This window comes from Panulirus ornatus, chromosome 15, assembly GCF_036320965.1.
Source record: "Panulirus ornatus isolate Po-2019 chromosome 15, ASM3632096v1, whole genome shotgun sequence".
Classification (NCBI taxonomy): Eukaryota; Metazoa; Arthropoda; class Malacostraca; order Decapoda; family Palinuridae; genus Panulirus; species Panulirus ornatus.
In genome coordinates this window covers 23,440,863-23,465,285 of record NC_092238.1, presented here as the reverse complement: position 1 = coordinate 23,465,285, position 24,423 = coordinate 23,440,863, and the positions used below count along the sequence as shown (strand labels likewise).

The 24,423-nt window shown below is 37.5% G+C and overlaps 1 protein-coding gene across 4 annotated transcripts in view; it reads right to left on the bottom strand.

The window, feature by feature from the left end:
- Positions 1 to 1,542: 1,542 nt before the first annotated feature.
- mRpS24 (mitochondrial ribosomal protein S24) overlaps positions 1,543 to 24,423 on the bottom strand; it is a 33,505-nt gene continuing 10,624 nt past the window's right edge. For all 4 annotated transcript variants that reach the window (XM_071670563.1, XM_071670565.1, XM_071670564.1 and 1 more), the window contains exons 3-4: positions 3,075 to 3,175; positions 1,543 to 1,820 (exon numbers count right to left, since the gene is read on the bottom strand). In XM_071670563.1, the coding sequence (XP_071526664.1) occupies positions 1,632 to 1,820; positions 3,075 to 3,175 (290 nt within the window). In that variant the 3' untranslated portion in view covers positions 1,543 to 1,631. The remainder of the gene's footprint in view (positions 1,821 to 3,074; positions 3,176 to 24,423) is intronic.

Below are 24,423 nucleotides of genomic sequence, written 5' to 3'. Positions count from 1 at the left end.
TCTCTCAACAACATTCTGGTGGTTCAAAATCTGATCAAAGCTGTTCTTTGGTGAAATGTGGTATATTCAAATAAACTGTCTTAATGACCCAAATGTTTTTCAGAAAGCTTAGTCGTGAACTTACCAGGTATTTTACATGGGGTGTTCAGTGTTGTAAATGGAAATGGTGAAGAGCTTGTAGATTTGTGTGCTGAAAAAGGACTGGTGATTGGGAATTCCTGACTTAAAAAGAGAGATATACATAAGTATACATATGTAAGTAGGGGAGATGGCCAGAGAGCATTATTGGAGTACATGTTAATTGATAGGCACGCGAAAGAGAGCCTTTTGGATGTTAATGTGCTGAGAGGTGCAACTGGAGAGATGTCTGATCATTATCTTGTGGAGGCGAAGGTGAAGATTTGTAGAGGTTTTCAGAAAAGAAGAGAGAATGTTGGGCTTTATCGGGTCTCTCCTAGGGTTATGCAAGCCTGCTAGAGCCAACCATCTATCCATTAATGCCTTTACAGACTATGCACTTGATGTTTACCTATTGTAAATCAAATGCTAAAGGCATTTTAATAACTAAATACCCTCCACTGACAAAAAAGGGTAATGTAGTTTTTCTGAGCCACCTACTTTTATTTATCCATCTACATTTCTGATGCCACTCCCTTCAGGATCTTCCTCAAGAGGGTGGCCATAGCAAAAAGAGTCTCCATTTCTGGTGAACTCCAGTGCCACTTTTAAGCCTTTAGTGCCTCACTCAAACAGGCTACTGGTGGAGGGCAACTCATATCTAATGTTCCTACCAACTTCTGCCTAATGTCCCGACCTATTACTTCTACCTGATGTTCCTACACACTACCTAATGCTCCTGTCTAATGTTCCTACCTACTACTTCTGACTATTGCTCCTACCATTTTGCCAAGAGGCAGAGCTAGTGCATGGTATTCACCACAGGAAAAATTTAGAGTTACAAACAATAAGTTGTGTGAGTTAAGTTTTACCAAGTGTTATGTGTGAGTATGGTAGGTAGAAGGTGGTATGCAGCCACCAACTACCTGCTTGGGTACCAGGATGGTTAGCAATGGTTATGTTGAGACTGCACTAAGTGAATGTCAAGCTGCACTCCTTTTCTTTCTGCCTCACCCTCATGTGGACTGCTGGGATTCTGTGTACAAACATACAATCTCTCCTTGTCACGCATAATACTGAACACTTAACTCACACAATCATTCTTTATTACTCTAAATTTTCCTGCAGAGAGCTGTATGCTAGTCCTGACTTTTGGTGATATGGTAGGAGCAACAGATAGAAGTATTAGGTTGGAACATTTGACAGGAGCATTAACTAGAAACTAGATAGAAGTTGGTAGGAACAATGGATGGAAGTAGTAGGTGAGAACATTAAGCAGACATATTGGGTAAAAGTAGTCAGTAGGAACATTTGATAGAAGCCTCAGAAAACACTGCACTAGAATTGCCCTCTGCCAGTCCTATAAAGCATAAAAAGATATTATTCTGCATGAAAACACACAATTAAGCCACAAAAAAGTTCATATCTATATTATGAATTTATTTAATCTATATGTTACAAGATTTTTACACAACTTTTGAAGTTCTATATTCAAGATGACAAACACATATAAATCATATATATTTATATATCACATCCTTTTTATCTGGCACAGTTTGTAATTCCAATTTCACAGGGCACTTAAGCCAGTAGGAAAGAAGCTCTTCACAGTAACCAATAAGGAAGTACATCTTACGAGCTGCTATTTTCTGCTGCACAATGCCTGCAATACGGATCATGTTGTGTTGTCTCTTGATAATAACCTGGAGAGGAATAAACATACATGATAATCATATTTCTAGGTATGTTTTGCTGAGAAACTTGAAGTTAGATCTACCAAATGCACACACATACAGGTATGAAAATGGATTAATGTATAATTCCTCTTTTCAAAACATCAAATGGTTACCTCCAAATTTATGCCTCTCCCACTCTCATATAATAAAACCGGTTCTATAGCCAATATCAAACTTCCTTCTTATCATAAGTACCATAAAAACCCTTACATACTTGAAAACACTAGTTCGCAAAGAAAAGCTGTTTGACGTTCATGTTCCAGGAATGGAAAAAAATTGGTATTCACTATAACAACTATTCACACTTTCAACACTTAATGAAAGGGGAAGAGAAATGTGTGGTAATAAGAGTGTGGTTGAGAGAGCAGAAGAGGGTGTGTTGAAATGGTTTGGTCACATGGAGAAAATGAGCAAGGAAAGATTGACCAAGAGGATATATGTGTCAGAGGTAAAATGAAGAAGAAGCAGAAGACCAAATTGGAGGTGGAAGGATGGAGTGAAAAAGATTTTGAGCGATTGGGGCCTGAACATACAGGAGGGTGAAAGGCATGCAAGGAATAGAGTGAATTTGAATGATGTGGTATACTGGGGTCAACATGCTGTTAATGGACTGAACCAGGGCATGTGAAGCATCTGGATTAAACCAAGGAAAGGTCTGTGGGGCCTGGATGTGGAAAGGGAGCTGTGGTTTTTGTGCATTACACATGAAGCTAGAGACTGAGTGGGAATGGAAAGGGAGCTGTGGTTTTGGTTCATTACAAATGAAGCTAGAGACTGAGTGTGAATGAATGTGGCCTCTTTTGTCTTTTCCTAGTGCTAACTCGCTGGGGGGATGCTATTTCATGTGTGGCACTGTGGCGATGGGAATGGATGAAGGCAGCAAGCATGAACATATACAAGACGTGTATATATGCTGAAAGGTATATGTGTGTATATATGCGTGTGTGGGCATTTACGCACATACATGTGTATGTGGGTGGGATGGGCCATTCCTCGTCTGTTTCCTTGTGTTATCTCGCTAACGCGGGAGATGGCGATTAAGTATAATAATATAGAATAAGTAAATACTTTCTACACTTAAGGCAAAGCACACTATTTAACATATAATCAGATATAGTTACAAATTAAGGGAAAATAAGGTGCAAGCCTATTGAAAATTAATTAAAAAGCAACAGTAAATTACAAAAATTCAAAATCAACAGGAGAATTATTTCCACTCACCTCTGAAACAAACAAATTATGCCATGTGCCAGTCATGAACTTGCGGATGAAGATGTCTTCAACAACTGTTTCTGGTTCACGTTGCCCTTCAAACAAGCTTGCTGTCAATATGTGATACAATACATTACACAAAAATATAAGGAATACAATATACCTCATCTTGCTTAAATAATAGTGTACTTCACTATTTTTGGTTTATTTCAGCAGTATTTCCATTGGTATTACAAGACTTCTGAAAATACAAAATTTACTTATTTCAGCAGTATTTCCATAAGTAGTGTAAGATGTTTTGATGTATGATATCTAAACAATATGCTAATTCAAGCATTAATAACAAGGTGATGTAAGCAAGGTCTTTTCTAAGCATTCTGAACCATTACATTGACCTCTATTTATGCCATTTTTGAAATAATGTGCACAGTTTATTGACAGCATTTTTAATTTGCTCAGGCTTAAGTTTGGAAAATGCAATACTTTGGGCTGGCAATGCTGTGGTGTTGCATTGCCAGAGCTGTCTGAGAAGCAAGCTCTCACTGTTTGATAAGGATGACCCAAACAGAATTCAAAGGTGGCCTAAAATGTTCTGGCTGACATCAGGTGCTATAAAGAAATCTACCATGAGAAGACAAAGAAGAACAAACAGACAACAATAACTAGATTTCTTTTTGAGGAAAAAGGACACTTGTATGGAGGACCAGCCATCAACATCTAGTGATGGTATAACTGAACTTACTTAACGATCACCACCACTTTCCACAACAATATCATCTGACCCAGATGAACCTCTTCCCTAGTAACTCTTCCCTCTCCATCAGAACCAGCAAACAATTAAAGAACAGCAGTAAATGTAATCATTTGAACTGTCTGTTATTTTCTCTTTTTATTAACAGAATTCACTGTACTGCACATGTAATACTTTATATTTTGAAGGAAAGCAGAGAGTAATTGGCAGAAAGCCAGTGACCAGGGAGGTATGTTACCAATGCTACCCACTTGGGTCCCAATTGGGAGGATTAGTAATGGCTGCATAGTGAGCCATCACTTTTGTGGTTGTCAAGTTGCACTCTTCTGACTCACGTAGGTGTCTTTTCTTTCTGCTTCACCCACACATGGACTACTGACATTCTGTCCACAAACATACAATCTCCTCTTGTCATACATGACATATGACAATACTGAACTTACATAGCTTATTCTTCTGACCTCTACATTTTCTTATAGTGACGACTATCCGCTAGCACTGTATTTAGTTAAAATGGTAGGACCAAAAGATAGAAGCCATAATCATGAACATTTAGGCTGGAGCAGTAGGTAGGAACACTGGGTAGTAGGTGGTAGGAACATTAGGCAGGAGCATTTGGTAGTAGTAGTCATTAGGATCATCAATTAGTATCCTCTGCAAATATTGTGCTAGAGTTGTCCTCTGCCAGTGGCCTGTTTAGGGTGAGGCACTAAAAGCAAAGAAGCGAGACTGGAATTCAGTAGTTAATGGAGACTACTGTTGTTGTCATCCCCTTGAGGGAGTTCCATGTGTAGTTTTTCACTGGTATAATATTTTGGAGAGAATGAGTGAGGAAAGATTGACAAAGAGGATGTGTCAGAGGTGGAAGGAACGAGGAGAAGTGGAAGACCAAATTGGAGGTGGGAGGATGGAGTGAAAAAGATTTTGAACGATCAGGGCCTGAACATACAGGAGGGTGAAAGGCGTGGGAGAAATAGAGTGAATTGGAACGATGTGGTATACCGGAGTGGACATGTTGTCAATGGATTGAATCAGGGTATGTAAAATGTCTGGGGTAAACCATGGAAAGTTCTGTGAGGCCTGGATGTGGAAAGGGAGCTGTGGTTTCGGTGCATTGCACATGACAGCTAGAGACTGTGTGAAAGCATCTGGCCTTTGTCGTCTTTTCCTAGCACTACCTTGCGCGTGCACAAGGGGGGGAGGGGCATTTCATGTGTGGTGAGGTGGTGAGGGGAATGGATGAAGGCAGCAAGTATGAATATGTATATATGTATATGTCTGTGTATGTACACGTTGAAATGTATAAGTATATATATGTGCATGAGTGGGTGTTTATGTATACATGTGTATGTGGGTGAGTTGGGCCATTCTTTCGTCTGTTTCCTTGCGCTAACTCGCTAACATGGGAGACAATGGCAAAGTATAATAGAAAAATAAAAATAATATTTTGCACTTCGTTATTAATAGCAAAATCCCCTAATCTCCATTACTTACATTATTTGATTTACATGTCTTTTATTTACATTACCATTTTCAAGCAAGTAACCATCACAGAGAGGCCCTAATTCATCTTTTTTGTATCCTAACACGAACAAAAATCTAATTTTCTGAGCCTTAAACGGATAAGCCAAAACACCAGTGCTTACAATCTCCTGTACATATATAGATCTTAACTAGGCAGAAGATTACTTTGGAAAATTTTCCATATGATAAATACAGTGGCCCTGCCAATACTTATGACAGAATATCGGTAATTAATAATTTGTATATATTGTACGCAGGGCTCAACTTTGTGAAAGCATATCAATGGATGGCATTTGACCATCTCTTGTTCACTGCCCAGTTAGCAAGGGATGTCATTTTTCCAGATAAAGCACACTACAGGACAGATGGGTTGGTAAATAAAAGTTCAGCCTTCTTAGACTATAATGAATGAATTTTAAGTATGAGAAAAGGATCTTATCATTTCATCTTTTTAAAATACATCATTTTATGTTCCAATAAAGATTCATATACAGGTGCTCCCTGACATATGTCCAAGTTCCATTCTGACTGACTGGTCATATCTTGAAATAGACGTAAGTCAGTACGGCATGTTGAATTCATATACCTGTACAGCATTCTTTTATCCTACTCAATTTCTGTCATGATTATCTCAATTTTCATTAACCTGCTTTATTATATGATTCTGTAGCTATCTATCTATATCTCATGCCTGTTTCATTTGAAACACCCTCAAAAGGGTGGCCACAGCAGGTGCATATCGAGGGGAAATAGCACCTATGGTAAGCATTGAAATTGCGACCCTGGCTTGATTAAAAATGTACAAACAGTGGATGTACATAAAAATATATACAGTATAATTACAAACTGTTGAAGAGTTAGGCCAAACTTGAATTTATATAAACTCTTAAAGACTTATTTGATCAAAATTGTAACATAGAAGCGGTAATGCAACTGATAGCAAAATATTACTATAGTTGAAAAGTAGGCAAATTTCTTTTTTATCTCACAAAACCAAACCATTAGAAATGCCAATTTGGTAGCACATATCAAAAAAGAAACCTGGTGAGTGGCTTCCACCTTCAAATGATGCCCAGGGCACCTGCCATACCCTAGATATGCTACTACAACTATTACCTTCAATTCTTAATATTTTTTTTTAGAAAATAAGATTTCCTTTAAAAACTCATTATAAGAAAATTTCATGGTGAATACAAATCTGGTGTTGAGATAACGTTTAGTCCTCTTGACACCTAATTAAGCTGTTAAATGACGTCAGTTTTAAAATATTTCTGTTCCTTTGCATCTTATTTACTGAGTATGTATTGGTAACTGAGAGCATTATGACATATTTTTCATGATTATTTCAAGTATAAAAGTGTTTGAATATCTTACATTTCAATTTTGAAACAAAAAGTCTTTTGAGCTAAAAAATACCCTGAATTTTTGGCATTTTTCTCAGAATAATAGATATCCTTTAAAGTCATTATAAAAAGTATTTTTCATAAATACAAATCTGGTGTTAAAATATCTTTTAGTCATCTTTATGACATTTAATTAGCCTGTTAAATGAAGTCAACCGTAAAATATTTTCTGATCCTTTGCATCGTATTTACTGGGTATGAATCAGTAACTGAGGGGATTATGACACACTCCAATGATTATTTAAGGTATAGAAATCTTGGAACATCTTGCCTTTCAATTCTGAAACAGCTTTTTGAGCTAAAAAATCTCCTGAACTATTACCTTCAAATTTTGGTATTTTTTTCAAAAAAAAAAAAAAAAAAAAGATATCCTTTAAAGACTCAATATGAGAAGTACTTTTCCTACTGAATACAAATCTGGTGTTAAAGTAATGTTTAGTCATCTTTATGACATTCAGTTAAGCTGTTAAATGAAGCCAATTTAAAAATATTTTCTGTTCCTTTGTATTGCATTTACTGAGTATGTATCAGGTAATGAGAGCATTATGATATATTTTCCATGATCACTTCAAGTATAGAAGTGTTTGAATATCTTATCTTTCAATTTTGAAACAATAAGTTTTTCAAGCTAAAAAATACCCTTCAATTTTTGGTACTTTTCTCAGTAAAATAGATTTCCTTTAAAAACTCATAATAAGAAGTATTCTTCCTGCTGAATACAAATCTGGTGTTAAAATAGCATTTAGTCCTCTTAAGGACACTCAATTAAACTGTTAAATGAAGTCAATTTAAAATATTTCATAATTTCATAATTACTGTGTATGTATTGGTGACTGAGAGCATTATGATATATTTTCCATGATTATTTCAAGTATCCCTGGGGATAGTGGAGAAAGAATACTTCCCACATGTTCCCTGCGTGTCGTTCAAGGCGATTAAAAGGGGAGGGAGCGAGGGTCTGGAAATTCTCCCCTCTCCTTTTTAATTTTCCAAAAGAAGGAACAGAAAAGGGGGCTGGCTATTGAGGATATTCCCTCAATGGATCAGTCCTCTGTTCTCAACGCTACCCCGTTAACTGGTGTTCAAATAATGTTTGTCTTCATGACATTCAATTAAGCTCTTAAATGAAGTAAATTTCAAAATATTTTTTGTTCCTCTGCATTGTATCTACAGGGTACATAGCAGTAACTAAGAGCATTGGTATATTTTCCATGATCATTTCAAATACAGAAGTATTTGATTACCTTTCAATTTTGAAACAAGTTTTTTCAGCTAAAAATTTTTTTTTTTTTTTTATCATTATACTTTGTCGCTGTCTCCCGCGTTTGCGAGGTAGCGCAAGGAAACAGACGAAAGAAATGGCCCAACCCCCCCACCATACACATGTATATACATACATCCACACACGCAAATATACATACCTACACAACTTTCCATGGTTTACCCCAGACGCTTCACATGCCTTGATTCAATCCACTGACAGCACGTCAACCCCGGTATACCACATCGCTCCAATTCACTCTATTCCTTGCCCTCCTTTCACCCTCCTGCATGTTCAGGCCCCGATCACACAAAATCTTTTTCACTCCATCTTTCCACCTCCAATTTGGTCTCCCTCTTCTCCTCGTTCCCTCCACCTCCGACACATATATCCTCTTGGTCAATCTTTCCTCACTCATTCTCTCCATGTGCCCAAACCACTTCAAAACACCCTCTTCTGCTCTCTCAACCACGCTCTTTTTATTTCCACACATCTCTCTTACCCTTACGTTACTCACTCGATCAAACCACCTCACACCACACATTGTCCTCAAACATCTCATTTCCAGCACATCCATCCTCCTGCGCACAACTCTATCCATAGCCCACGCCTCGCAACCATACAACATTGTTGGAACCACTATTCCTTCAAACATACCCATTTTTGCTTTCCGAGATAATGTTCTCGACTTCCACACATTCTTCAAGGCTCCCAGAATTTTCGCCCCCTCCCCCACCCTATGATCCACTTCCGCTTCCATGGTTCCATCCGCTGCCAGATCCACTCCCAGATATCTAAAACACTTCACTTCCTCCAGTTTTTCTCCATTCAAACTCACCTCCCAATTGACTTGACCCTCAACCCTACTGTACCTAATAACCTTGCTCTTATTCACATTTACTCTTAACTTTCTTCTTCCACACACTTTACCAAACTCAGTCACCAGCTTCTGCAGTTTCTCACATGAATCAGCCACCAGTGCTGTATCATCAGCGAACAACAACTGACTCACTTCCCAAGCTCTCTCATCCCCAACAGACTTCATACTTGCCTCTTTCCAAAACTCTTGCATTTACCTCCCTAACAACCCCATCCATAAACAAATTAAACAACCATGGAGACATCACACACCCCTGCCGCAAACCTACATTCACTGAGAACCAATCACTTTCCTCTCTTCCTACACGTACACATGCCTTACATCCTCGATAAAAACTTTTCACTGCTTCTAACAACTTTCCTACCACACCATATATTCTTAATACCTTCCACAGAGCATCTCTATCAACTCTATCATATGCCTTCTCCAGATCCATAAATGCTACATACAAATCCATTTGCTTTTCTAAGTATTTCTCACATACATTCTTCAAAGCAAACACCTGATCCACACATCCTCTACCACTTCTGAAACCACACTGCTCTTCCCCAATCTGATGCTCTGTACATGCCTTCACCCTCTCAATCAATACCCTCCCATATAATTTACCAGGAATACTCAACAAACTTATACCTCTGTAATTTGAGCACTCACTTTTATCCCCTTTGCCTTTGTACAATGGCACTATGCACGCATTCCGCCAATCCTCAGGCACCTCACCACGAGTCATACATACATTAAATAACCTTACCAACCAGTCAACAATACAGTCACCCCCTTTTTTAATAAATTCCACTGCAATACCATCCAAACCTGCTGCCTTGCCGGCTTTCATCTTCCGCAAAGCTTTCACTACCTCTTCTCTGTTTACCAAATCATTTTCCCTAACCCTCTCACTTTGCACACCACCTCGACCAAAACACCCTATATCTGCCACTCTTTCAACAAACCTTCAAAATACTCACTCCATCTCCTTCTCACATCACCACTACTTGTTATCACCTCCCCATTTGCGCCCTTCACTGAAGTTCCCATTTGCTCCCTTGTCTTACGCACTTTATTTACCTCCTTCCAGAACATCTTTTTATTCTCCCTAAAATTTAATGATACTCTCTCACCCCAACTCTCATTTGCCCTTTTTTTCACCTCTTGCACCTTTCTCCTGCCCTCCTGTCTCTTTCTTTTATACATCTCCCACTCAATTGCATTTTTTCCCTGCAAAAATCGTCCAAATGCCTCTCTCTTCTCTTTCACTAACACTCTTACTTCTTCATCCCACCACTCACTACCCTTTCTAATCAACCCACCTCCCACTCTTCTCATGCCACAAGCATCTTTTGCGCAATCCATCACTGATTCCCTAAATACATCCCATTCCTCCCCCACTCCCCTTACTTCCATTGTTCTCACCTTTTTCCATTCTGTACTCAGTCTCTCCTGGTACTTCCTCACACAGGTCTCCTTCCCAAGCTCACCTACTCTCACCACCCTCTTCACCCCAACATTCACTCTTCCTTTCTGAAAACCCATACAAATCTTCACCTTAGCCTCCACAAGATAATGATCAGACATCCCTCCAGTTGCACCTCTCAGCACATTAACATCCAAAAGTCTCTCTTTCGCACGCCTGTCAATTAACACGTAATCCAATAACGCTCTCTGGCCATCTCTCCTACTTACATAAGTATACTTATGTATATCTCACTTTTTAAACCAGGTATTCCCAATCATCAGTCCTTTTTCAGCACATAAATCTACAAGCTCTTCACCATTTCCATTTACAACATTGAACACCCCATGTATACCAATTATTCCCTCAACTGCCACATTACTCACCTTTGCATTCAAATCACCCATCACTATAACCCGGTCTCGTGCATCAAAACCACTAACACACTCATTCAGCTGCTCCCAAAACACTTGCCTCTCATGATCTTTCTTCTCATGCCCGGGTGCATATGCACCAATAATCACCCACCTCTCTCCATCAACTTTCAGTTTTACCCATATTAATCAAGAATTTACTTTCTTACATTCTATCACATACTCCCACAACTCCTGTTTCAGGAGTATTGCTACTCCTTCCCTTGCTCTTGTCCTCTCACTAACCCCTGACTTTACTCCCCAGACATTCCCAAACCACTCTTCCCCTTTACCCTTGAGCTTCGTTTCACTCAGAGCCAAAACATCCAGGTTCCTTTCCTCAAACATACTACCTATCTCTCCTTTTTTCACATCTTGGTTACATCCACACACATTTAGGCACCCCACTCTGAGCCTTCGAGGAGGATGAGCACTCCCCGCGTGACTCCTTCTTCTGTTTCCCATTTTAGAAAGTTAATACAAGGAGGGGAGGATTTCTGGCCCCCCGCTCCCGTCCCCTCTAGTCGCTTTCTACGACACACGAGGAATAGAGGAATACGTGGGAAGTATTCTTTCACCCCTATCCCCAGGGATAATATACATATACACACACATACACATACATATGCACATATACACACACACACACACACATACATATATACATATGAAAAATGTAAGAAACAATTTAGAAAACTGAAACTTCTAGCTTGAAATGAATGAAAAAATGAATGTCATATAATGGTTCAACCTCTGGCTATGGAAAAAGGAAAAGCTAAAAAATATCCTGAACTATTACCTTCAATTTTTGAAATTTTTCTCAAAAAAATGATTTCCTTTAAAAACTTATTATAAGAACTATTTTTCATGCTGAAAAAAAAATATGGTGTTGAAATATTGTTTAATCATCTTAATGACAATTAAGCTGTTATATAAAGTTAGTTTTAAAATATTTTCTGATCCTTTGCATTATATTTACTGTGTATATATCAGTAACTGAGAGTATAATGACATATTAACCATGATTATTTAAAGTACAGAACCATGATTATTTAAGGCACAGAAGTGTTTGATAATCATATCTTTCAATTTTGAAACAAAAAGTTTTTGGAGGTAAAAATTACCCTGAATTTTTGGTATTTTTCACAGAAAAACATATTTCCTTTAAAATCATATTAAAAGAAGTATTTTCCCTGCTGAATACAAATCTGGTGTTAAAATATCGTTTAGTTGTCTACGACATTCAAGTAAGCTCTTAATTGAAGTCAATTTTCTGTTTTCTGATCCTTTGCATCATATTTACTGGGTATGAATCCATAACTGAGAGCATTATAATATATGTTAAATGATTATTTCAAGTACAGAAGTCTGAATATCTAATCTTTCAATTTTGAAACAAATAGTTTTTTAGTTAGAAAATACCCTGAACTATTACCTTCAATTTTTGGTATTTGCTTCAGAAAAGTAAATTTTCTTTAAAGACTCATTATGAGAAGTGTTTTTCCAGCTGAATACAAATCTGGTGTTAAAATAACATTTAGTCATCTTTATGACGTTCAGTTGTGTTAAATGAAGTCAATTTTAAAATATTTTTAGTTCCTTTGCATATTTACTGAGTACATATCCGTAACTGAGAGCATTATGATATATTTTCCATGACTATTTCAAATATAGAAGTATTTGAATATCTTCTCTTTCAATTTTGAAAGTTTTCTGAGCAAAAAATAAAAAATAACACTCTGAAGTATTTATTACCTTCAATTTTTGGCATTTTTCTCAGAAAAATAGATATCCTTTAAAATCTCATTAAGAGAAGTATATCTAGGCTGAATACAAATTTGGTGTTAGAATATCGTTTAGTCATTTTTACGACATTTAATTAAGCTGTTAAATGAATTCAATTTCAAATATTTTCTGATCCTTTGCATCATATTTACTGGGTATGTATCGGTAACTTATAGCATTATGATATATTCATTTCATGATTATTTCAAGTATAAAAGTGTTTGAATATCTTAAATCTTTCAAATATAATACAAAAAGTTTTTTGAGCTAAAAAATACTCTTCAATTTTTGGCATTTTTCTCAGCCAAATAGATTTCCTTTAAAAATTCATTATAAGAAGTATTTTTCATGCTGAATACAAATCTGGTGTTAAAATATCATTTACTCATCTTTACAACATTCAACTAAGCTTTTAATTGGTCAATTTTAAAATGTTTTCTAATCCTTTGCAGTGTAATGATTGGGTATGAATCAGTAACTGAGAGCATTATGATATATATCAAATGATTATTTAAAGTATAGAAGTGTTTGAATATCGTATCTTTCACTTCTGAAACAAAAGGTTTTTGGAGTTAAAAAAAATACCCTGAACTATCACCTTCAATTTTTGGTATTTTTCTTAGAAAAAAAATTTCTTAAAACTCATTAAAAGAAGTATTTTTCTTTTTGAATACAAATATGGTTTTAAAACAATGTTTAGCCCTCTTAATGACACTCAATTTATCTATTAAATGAAGACAATTTTAAAATATTTCTGTTGCTTTGCATCATTATGATACATTTTTCATGATTAATTCAAGTATACAAGTGTTTGAATACCTTATCTTTCAATTTTGAAACATTAAGTTTTGGTGCAATAAAATACCCTGAAGTATTACCTTAAATTTTTGTTATTTTTCTTAAAAAAAAGATTTCCTTTATAAACTCATTATAAGAAGAAATTTTCATGCTGAACACATATCTGGTGTTAAAATAACACTTAGTCCTCTTAATAACACTCAATTAGGCTGTTAAATGAATTCAATTTTAAAACATTTCTGTTCTTTTGCATCGTATTTACTGGGTATGAATCGGTAACTGAGAGCATTATGATATATAACATGTTAAATGATTATTTCAAGTATAGAGGTGTCTGAATATCTTTAATTTTGAAGCAAATAGTTTTTTGAGTCAAAAAATCCCCTGAACTATTACCTTCAATTTTTGGTATTTGAATCAGAAAAATAGATTTCTTAAAGACTCACTATAAGAAGTATTTTTCCTGCTGAACACAAATCTGGAGTTAAAATAACAGTTTGTTGTCTTTATGACATTCAATTAAGCAGTTCAATGAAGTTAATTTTAAAACATTTTTTTTTCCTTTGCATCATATTTACTGAGTACATATAAGAAACCGAGAGCATTATAATGTATTTTCCATGATAATCTTTCAATTTTGAAACAAAAAGTTTTTGAAGCCAAAAAATACCCTGAAGTATTATTACCTTCAATTATTGGTATTTTTCTCAAAAAATGGATTTCCTTTAAAATCTCATTATGAGAAGTATATCTTATGCTGAAAACAAATCTGGTGTTAGAATATCATTTTGTCATCTTTATGACATTCAGTTAAGCTGTTAAATTAATCCAATTCTAAATATTTTCTTATCCTTTGCATCATATTTACTGGGTATATATCGGTGATTAAGAGCATTATGATACATTTTCCAAGATTATTTCAAGTATAGAAGTGTTTGAATATCTTATCTTTCAATTTTGAAACAAAAAGTTTTTGGAGCTAAAAAATACCCTGAACATAATTATTACCTTCAATTTTTGGCATTTTTCTCATAAAAATAGATTTCCTTTAAATTCTCATTATAAGAAATATTTTTCATGCTGAATACAAATCTGGTGCTAAAATATCATTTAGTCATCTTTATGACATTCATTTAAGCTGTTAAATGAAGTCAATTTACAATATGTTCTGCTCCTTTGCATCGCATTTACTGGGTATATATCGGTAACTGAGAGCATTATGATATATTTTCCATGATTATTTCAATTATAGAAGTGTTTGAATATTTTATCTTTCAATTTTGAAACAAAAGGTTTTTGGAGTTAGAAAATACCCTTCAATTTTTAGTGTTTTTCTAAAAAAATAAATTTCCTTTAAAAACTCATTTTAAGAAGTATTTTTCATCCTGAATACAAATCTGGTGTTAAAATATCATTTAGTCATCTTTATGACGTTCAATTAAGCTGTTAAATGAATTCAATTCTAAATATTTTCTGATCCTTTGCATCACACTTATTGAGTATGTATAGGTGACTAAGAGCATTATGATATATTTTGCATAAATATTTTAAATATAGAAGTGTCTGAATATCTTATCTTTCAATTTTGAAAGAATAGTTTTTTGAGTTAAAAAATCCCTTGAACTTTTACCTTCAATTTTTGGTATTTGCCCTAAAAAATAGATTTCCTTTAAAGACTCATCATAAGAAGCATTTTTCCTGCTGAATACAAATCTGGTGTTAAAATATCATTTAGTCAACTTTATGACAATCATTAAAGCAGTTAAATGAAGTCAATTTCAAAATATGTTCTGTTCCTTTGCATCGTATTTACTGGGTATGTATCGGTAACAGAGCATTGTGATATATGTTAAATGATCATTTCAAGTATAGAAGTGTCTGAATATCTTATTTTCAATTTTGAAAAAAATAGTTTTTTGAGTTAGAAATTCCCCTAACCTATTGCCTTCAATTTTTGGTATTTGCCTCAGAAAAATAATTTCCTTTAACGACTCATTATAAAAAGAATTTTTCCCACTGAACACAAATCTGGTGTTAAAATAACGAGTTGTCATCTTTAAGAGAGCATTTTAATATATTTTCCTGATTATTTCATATATAGAAGTATTTGAATATCTTTTTTTTTTTTTTTGCCGCTGTCTCCCGCGTTTGCGAGGTAGCGCAAGGAAACAGACGAAAGAAATGGCCCAACCCACCCCCATACACATGTATATACATACATCCACAAACGCAACTATACATACCTACACAGCTTTCCATGGTTTACCCCAGACGCTTCACATGCCCTGATTCAATCCACTGACAGCACGTCAACCCCGGTATACCACATCGCTCCAATTCACTCTATTCCTTGCCCTCCTTTCACCCTCCTGCATGTTCAGGCCCCGATCACACAAAATCTTTTTCACTCCATCTTTCCACCTCCAATTTGGTCTCCCTCTTCTCCTCGTTCCCTCCACCTCCGACACATATATCCTCTTGGTCAATCTTTCCTCACTCATTCTCTCCATGTGCCCAAACCATTTCAAAACACCCTCTTCTGCTCTCTCAACCACGCTCTTTTTATTTCCACACATCTCTCTTACCCTTACGTTACTTACTCGATCAAACCACCTCACACCACACATTGTCCTCAAACATCTCATTTCCAGCACATCCATCCTCCTGCGCACAACTCTATCCATAGCCCACGCCTCGCAACCATACAACATTGTTGGAACCACTATTCCTTCAAACATACCCATTTTTGCTTTCCGAGATAATGTTCTCGACTTCCACACATTCTTCAAAGCTCCCAGAATTTTCGCCCCCTCCCCCACCCTATGATCCACTTCTGCTTCCATGGTTCCATCCACTGCCAGATCCACTCCCAGATATCTAAAACACTTCACTTCCTCCAGTTTTTCTCCATTCAAACTCACCTCCCAATTGACTTGACCCTCAACCCTACTGTATCTAATAACCTTGCTCTTATTCACATTTACTCTTAACTTTCTTCTTTCACACACTTTACCAAACTCAGTCACCAGCTTCTGCAGTTTCTTACATGAATCAGCCACCAGCGCTGTATCATCAGCGAACAACAACTGACTCACTTCCCAAGCTCTCTCATCCCCAACAGACTTCATACTTGCCCCTCTTTCCAAAACTCATGCATTTACCTCCCTAACAACCCCATCCATAAACAAATTAAACAACCATGGAGACATCACACACCCCTGCCGCAAACCTACATTCACTGAGAACCAATCACTTTCCTCTCTTCCTACACGTACACATGCCTTACATCCTCGATAAAAACTTTTCACTACTTCTAACAACTTGCCTCCCACACCATATATTCTTAATACCTTCCACAGAGAGAGTATCATTAAATTTTAGGGAGAATAAAAAGATGTTCTGGAAAGAGGTAAATAAAGTGCGTAAGACAAGGGAGCAAATGGGAACTTCAGTGAAGGGCGCAAATGGGGAGGTGATAACAAGTAGTGGTGATGTGAGAAGGAGATCGAGTGAGTATTTTGAAGGTTTGTTGAATGTGTTTGACGATAGAGTGGCAGATATAGGGTGTTTTGGTCGAGGTGGTGTGCAAAGTGAGAGGGTTAGGGAAAATGATTTGGTAAACAGAGAAGAGGTAGTAAAAGCTTTGCGGAAGATGAAAGCCAGCAAGGCAGCACGTTTGGATGGTATTGCAGTGGAATTTATTAAAAAAGGGGGTGACTGTATTGTTGACTGGTTGGTAAGGTTATTTAATGTATGTATGACTCATGGTGAGGTGCCTGAGGATTGGCGGGATGCGTGCATAGTGCCATTGCACAAAGGCAAAGGGGATAGGAGTGAGTGCTCAAATTACAGAGGTATAAGTTTGTTGAGTATTCCTGGTAAATTATATGGAAGGGTATTGATTGAGAGGGTGAAGGCATGTACAGAGCATCAGATTGGGGAAGAGCAGTGTGGTTTCAAAAGTGGTAGAGGATGTGTGAATCAGGTGTTTGCTTTGAAGAATGTATGTGAGAAATACTTAGAAAAGCAAATGGATTTGTATGTAGCATTTATGGATCTGGAGAAGGCATATGATAGAGTTGATAGAGATGCTCTGTGGAAGGTATTAAGAATATATGGTGTGGGAGGCAAGTTGTTAGAAGCAGTGAAAAGTTTTTATCGAGGATGTAAGGCATGTGTACGTGTAGGAAGAGAGGAAAGTGATTGGTTTTCAGTGAATGTAGGTTTGCGGCAGGGGTGTGTGATGTCTCCATGGTTGTTTAATTTGTTTATGGATGGGGTTGTTAGGGAGGTGAATGCAAGAGTTTTGGAAAGAGGAGCAAGTATGAAGTCTGTTGGGGATGAGAGAGCTTGGGAAGTGAGTCCAGTTGTTGTTCGCTGATGATACAGCGCTGGTGGCTGATTCATGTGGGAAACTGCAGAAGCTGGTGACTGAGTTTGGTAAAGTGTGTGGAAAAAGAAAGTTAAGAGTAAATGTGAATAAGAACAAGGTTATTAGGTACAGTAGGGTTGAGGGTCAAGTCAATTGGGAGGTGAGTTTGAATGGAGAAAAACTGGAGGAAGTGAAGTGTTTTAGATATCTGGGAGTGGATCTGGCAGCGGATGGAACCATGGAAGCAGAAGTGGATCATAGGGTGGGGGAGGGGGCGAAGATTCTGGGAGCCTTGAAGAATGTGTGGAAGTCGAGAACATTATCTCGGAAAGCAAAAATGGGTATGTTTGAAGGAATAGTGGTTCCAACAATGTTGTATGGTTGCGAGGCGTGGGCTATGGAGAGAGTTGTGCGCAGGAGGATGGATGTGCTGGAAATGAGATGTTTGAGGACAATGTGTGGTGTGAGGTGGTTTCATCGAGTAAGTAACGTAAGGGTAAGAGAGATGTGTGGAAATAAAAAGAGCGTGGTTGAGAGAGCAGAAGAGGGTGTTTTGAAATGGTTTGGGCACATGGAGAGAATGAGTGAGGAAAGATTGACCAAGAGGATATATGTGTCGGAGGTGGAGGGAAAGAGGAGAAGAGGGAGACCAAATTGGAGGTGGAAAGATGGAGTGAAAAAGATTTTGTGTGATCGGGGCCTGAACATGCAGGAGGGTGAAAGGAGGGCAAGGAATAGAGTGAATTGGAGCGATGTGGTATACCGGGGTTGACGTGCTGTCAGTGGATTGAATCAAGGCATGTGAAGCGTCTGGGGTAAACCATGGAAAGCTGTGTAGGTATGTATATTTGCGTGTGTGGACGTATGCATATACATGTGTATGGGGGTGGGTTGGGCCATTTCTTTCGTCTGTTTCCTTGCGCTACCTCGCAAACGCGGGAGACGGCAACAAAGCAAAAAAAAAAAAAAAAAAAAACCTTCCACAGAGCATCTCTATCAACTCTATCATATGCCTTCTCCAGATCCATAAATGCTACATACAAATCCATTTGCTTTTCTAAGTATTTCTCACATACATTCTTCAAAGCAAACACCTGATCCACACATCCTCTACCACTTCTGAAACCACACTGCTCTTCCCCAATCTGATGCTCTGTACATGCCTTCACCCTCTCAATCAATACCCTCCCATATAATTTACCAGGAATACTCAACAAACTTATACCTCTGTAATTTGAGCACTCACTCTTATCCCCTTTGCCTTTGTACAATGGCACTATGCACGCATTCCGCCAATCCTCAGGCACCTCACCGTGAGTCATACATACATTAAATAACCTTACCAACCAGTCAACAATACAGTCACCCCCTTTTTTAATAAATTTCACTGCAATACCATCCAAACCTGCTGCCTTGCCGGCTTTCATCTTCCGCAAAGCTTTTACTACCTCTTCTCTGTTTACCAAATCATTTTCCCTAACCCTCTCACTTTGCACACCACCTCGACCAAAACACCCTATATCTGCCACTCTATCATCAAACACATTCAACAAACCTTCAAAATACTCACTCCATCTCCTTCTCACATCACCACTACTTGTTATCACCTCCCCATTTGCGCCCTTCACTGAAGTTCCCATTTGCTCCCTTGTCTTACGCACTTTATTTACCTCCTTCCAGAACATCTTTTTATTCTCCCTACAATTTAATGATACTCTCTCACCCCAACTCTCATTTGCCCTTTTTGTCACCTCTTGCACCTTTCTCTTGACCTCCTGTTTCTTTCTTTTATACGTCTCCCACTCAATTTCATTTTTTCCCTGCAAAAATCGTCCAAATGCCTCTCTCTTCTCTTTCACTAATACTCTTACTTCTTCATCCCACCACTCACTACCCTTTCTAATCAACCCACCTCCCACTCTTCTCATGCCACAAGCATCTTTTGCGCAATCCATCACTGATCCCCTAAATACATCCCATTCCTCCCCCACTCCCCTTACTTCCATTGTTCTCACCTTTTTCCATTCTGTACTCAGTCTCTCCTGGTACTTCCTCACACAAGTCTCCTTCCCAAGCTCACTTACTCTCACCACCCTCTTCACCCCAACATTCACTCTTTTTTTCTGAAAACCCATACAAATCTTCACCTTAGCCTCCACAAGATAATGATCAGACATCCCTCCAGTTGCACCTCTCAGCACATTAACATCCAAAAGTCTCTCTTTCGCGCGCCTGTCAATTAACACGTAATCCAATAACGCTCTCTGGCCATCTCTCCTACTTACATAAGTATACTTATGTATATCTCGCTTTTTAAACCAGGTATTCCCAGTCATCAGTCCTTTTTCAGCACATAAATCTACAAGCTCTTCACCATTTCCATTTACAACACTGAACACCCCATGTATACCAATTATTCCCTCAACTGCCACATTACTCACCTTTGCATTCAAATCACCCATCACTATATCTTATCTTTCAATTTTGAAACAAAGTTTTCGAAGCCAAAAAATACCCTGAAGTATTACCTTCAATTTTTGACATTTTTCTCAGAAAAAAAGATATTTCCTTTAAAATCTCATTATGAGAAGTATATCTTATGCTGAAAACAAATCTGGTGTTAGAATATCATTTTGTCATCTTTATGACATTCAGTTAAGCTGTTAAATTAATCCAATTCTAAATATTTTCTTATCCTTTGCATCATATTTACTGGGTATATATCGGTGATTAAGAGCATTATGATACATTTTCCAAGATTATTTCAAGTATAGAAGTGTTTGAATATCTTATCTTTCAATTTTGAAACAAAAAGTTTTTGGAGCTAAAAAATACCCTGAACATAATTATTACCTTCAATTTTTGGCATTTTTCTCATAAAAATAGATTTCCTTTAAATTCTCATTATAAGAAATATTTTTCATGCTGAATACAAATCTGGTGCTAAAATATCATTTAGTCATCTTTATGACATTCATTTAAGCTGTTAAATGAAGTCAATTTACAATATGTTCTGCTCCTTTGCATCGCATTTACTGGGTATATATCGGTAACTGAGAGCATTATGATATATTTTCCATGATTATTTCAATTATAGAAGTGTTTGAATATTTTATCTTTCAATTTTGAAACAAAAGGTTTTTGGAGTTAGAAAATACCCTTCAATTTTTAGTGTTTTTCTAAAAAAATAAATTTCCTTTAAAAACTCATTTTAAGAAGTATTTTTCATCCTGAATACAAATCTGGTGTTAAAATATCATTTAGTCATCTTTATGACGTTCAATTAAGCTGTTAAATGAATTCAATTCTAAATATTTTCTGATCCTTTGCATCACACTTATTGAGTATGTATAGGTGACTAAGAGCATTATGATATATTTTGCATAAATATTTTAAATATAGAAGTGTCTGAATATCTTATCTTTCAATTTTGAAAGAATAGTTTTTTGAGTTAAAAAATCCCTTGAACTTTTACCTTCAATTTTTGGTATTTGCCCTAAAAAATAGATTTCCTTTAAAGACTCATCATAAGAAGCATTTTTCCTGCTGAATACAAATCTGGTGTTAAAATATCATTTAGTCAACTTTATGACAATCATTAAAGCAGTTAAATGAAGTCAATTTCAAAATATGTTCTGTTCCTTTGCATCGTATTTACTGGGTATGTATCGGTAACAGAGCATTGTGATATATGTTAAATGATCATTTCAAGTATAGAAGTGTCTGAATATCTTATTTTCAATTTTGAAAAAAATAGTTTTTTGAGTTAGAAATTCCCCTAACCTATTGCCTTCAATTTTTGGTATTTGCCTCAGAAAAATAATTTCCTTTAACGACTCATTATAAAAAGAATTTTTCCCACTGAACACAAATCTGGTGTTAAAATAACGAGTTGTCATCTTTAAGAGAGCATTTTAATATATTTTCCTGATTATTTCATATATAGAAGTATTTGAATATCTTTTTTTTTTTTTTTTGCCGCTGTCTCCCGCGTTTGCGAGGTAGCGCAAGGAAACAGACGAAAGAAATGGCCCAACCCACCCCCATACACATGTATATACATACATCCACAAACGCAACTATACATACCTACACAGCTTTCCATGGTTTACCCCAGACGCTTCACATGCCCTGATTCAATCCACTGACAGCACGTCAACCCCGGTATACCACATCGCTCCAATTCACTCTATTCCTTGCCCTCCTTTCACCCTCCTGCATGTTCAGGCCCCGATCACACAAAATCTTTTTCACTCCATCTTTCCACCTCCAATTTGGTCTCCCTCTTCTCCTCGTTCCCTCCACCTCCGACACATATATCCTCTTGGTCAATCTTTCCTCACTCATTCTCTCCATGTGCCCAAACCATTTCAAAACACCCTCTTCTGCTCTCTCAACCACGCTCTTTTTATTTCCACACATCTCTCTTACCCTTACGTTACTTACTCGATCAAACCACCTCACACCACACATTGTCCTCAAACATCTCATTTCCAGCACATCCATCCTCCTGCGCACAACTCTATCCATAGCCCACGCCTCGCAACCATACAACATTGTTGGAACCACTATTCCTTCAAACATACCCATTTTTGCTTTCCGAGATAATGTTCTCGACTTCCACACATTCTTCAAAGCTCCCAGAATTTTCGCCCCCTCCCCCACCCTATGATCCACTTCTGCTTCCATGGTTCCATCCACTGCCAGATCCACTCCCAGATATCTAAAACACTTCACTTCCTCCAGTTTTTCTCCATTCAAACTCACCTCCCAATTGACTTGACCCTCAACCCTACTGTATCTAATAACCTTGCTCTTATTCACATTTACTCTTAACTTTCTTCTTTCACACACTTTACCAAACTCAGTCACCAGCTTCTGCAGTTTCTTACATGAATCAGCCACCAGCGCTGTATCATCAGCGAACAACAACTGACTCACTTCCCAAGCTCTCTCATCCCCAACAGACTTCATACTTGCCCCTCTTTCCAAAACTCATGCATTTACCTCCCTAACAACCCCATCCATAAACAAATTAAACAACCATGGAGACATCACACACCCCTGCCGCAAACCTACATTCACTGAGAACCAATCACTTTCCTCTCTTCCTACACGTACACATGCCTTACATCCTCGATAAAAACTTTTCACTACTTCTAACAACTTGCCTCCCACACCATATATTCTTAATACCTTCCACAGAGAGAGTATCATTAAATTTTAGGGAGAATAAAAAGATGTTCTGGAAAGAGGTAAATAAAGTGCGTAAGACAAGGGAGCAAATGGGAACTTCAGTGAAGGGCGCAAATGGGGAGGTGATAACAAGTAGTGGTGATGTGAGAAGGAGATCGAGTGAGTATTTTGAAGGTTTGTTGAATGTGTTTGACGATAGAGTGGCAGATATAGGGTGTTTTGGTCGAGGTGGTGTGCAAAGTGAGAGGGTTAGGGAAAATGATTTGGTAAACAGAGAAGAGGTAGTAAAAGCTTTGCGGAAGATGAAAGCCAGGCAAGGCAGCACGTTTGGATGGTATTGCAGTGGAATTTATTAAAAAAGGGGGTGACTGTATTGTTGACTGGTTGGTAAGGTTATTTAATGTATGTATGACTCATGGTGAGGTGCCTGAGGATTGGCGGGATGCGTGCATAGTGCCATTGCACAAAGGCAAAGGGGATAGGAGTGAGTGCTCAAATTACAGAGGTATAAGTTTGTTGAGTATTCCTGGTAAATTATATGGAAGGGTATTGATTGAGAGGGTGAAGGCATGTACAGAGCATCAGATTGGGGAAGAGCAGTGTGGTTTCAAAAGTGGTAGAGGATGTGTGAATCAGGTGTTTGCTTTGAAGAATGTATGTGAGAAATACTTAGAAAAGCAAATGGATTTGTATGTAGCATTTATGGATCTGGAGAAGGCATATGATAGAGTTGATAGAGATGCTCTGTGGAAGGTATTAAGAATATATGGTGTGGGAGGCAAGTTGTTAGAAGCAGTGAAAAGTTTTTATCGAGGATGTAAGGCATGTGTACGTGTAGGAAGAGAGGAAAGTGATTGGTTTTCAGTGAATGTAGGTTTGCGGCAGGGGTGTGTGATGTCTCCATGGTTGTTTAATTTGTTTATGGATGGGGTTGTTAGGGAGGTGAATGCAAGAGTTTTGGAAAGAGGAGCAAGTATGAAGTCTGTTGGGGATGAGAGAGCTTGGGAAGTGAGTCAGTTGTTGTTCGCTGATGATACAGCGCTGGTGGCTGATTCATGTGGGAAACTGCAGAAGCTGGTGACTGAGTTTGGTAAAGTGTGTGGAAAAAGAAAGTTAAGAGTAAATGTGAATAAGAACAAGGTTATTAGGTACAGTAGGGTTGAGGGTCAAGTCAATTGGGAGGTGAGTTTGAATGGAGAAAAACTGGAGGAAGTGAAGTGTTTTAGATATCTGGGAGTGGATCTGGCAGCGGATGGAACCATGGAAGCAGAAGTGGATCATAGGGTGGGGGAGGGGGCGAAGATTCTGGGAGCCTTGAAGAATGTGTGGAAGTCGAGAACATTATCTCGGAAAGCAAAAATGGGTATGTTTGAAGGAATAGTGGTTCCAACAATGTTGTATGGTTGCGAGGCGTGGGCTATGGAGAGAGTTGTGCGCAGGAGGATGGATGTGCTGGAAATGAGATGTTTGAGGACAATGTGTGGTGTGAGGTGGTTTCATCGAGTAAGTAACGTAAGGGTAAGAG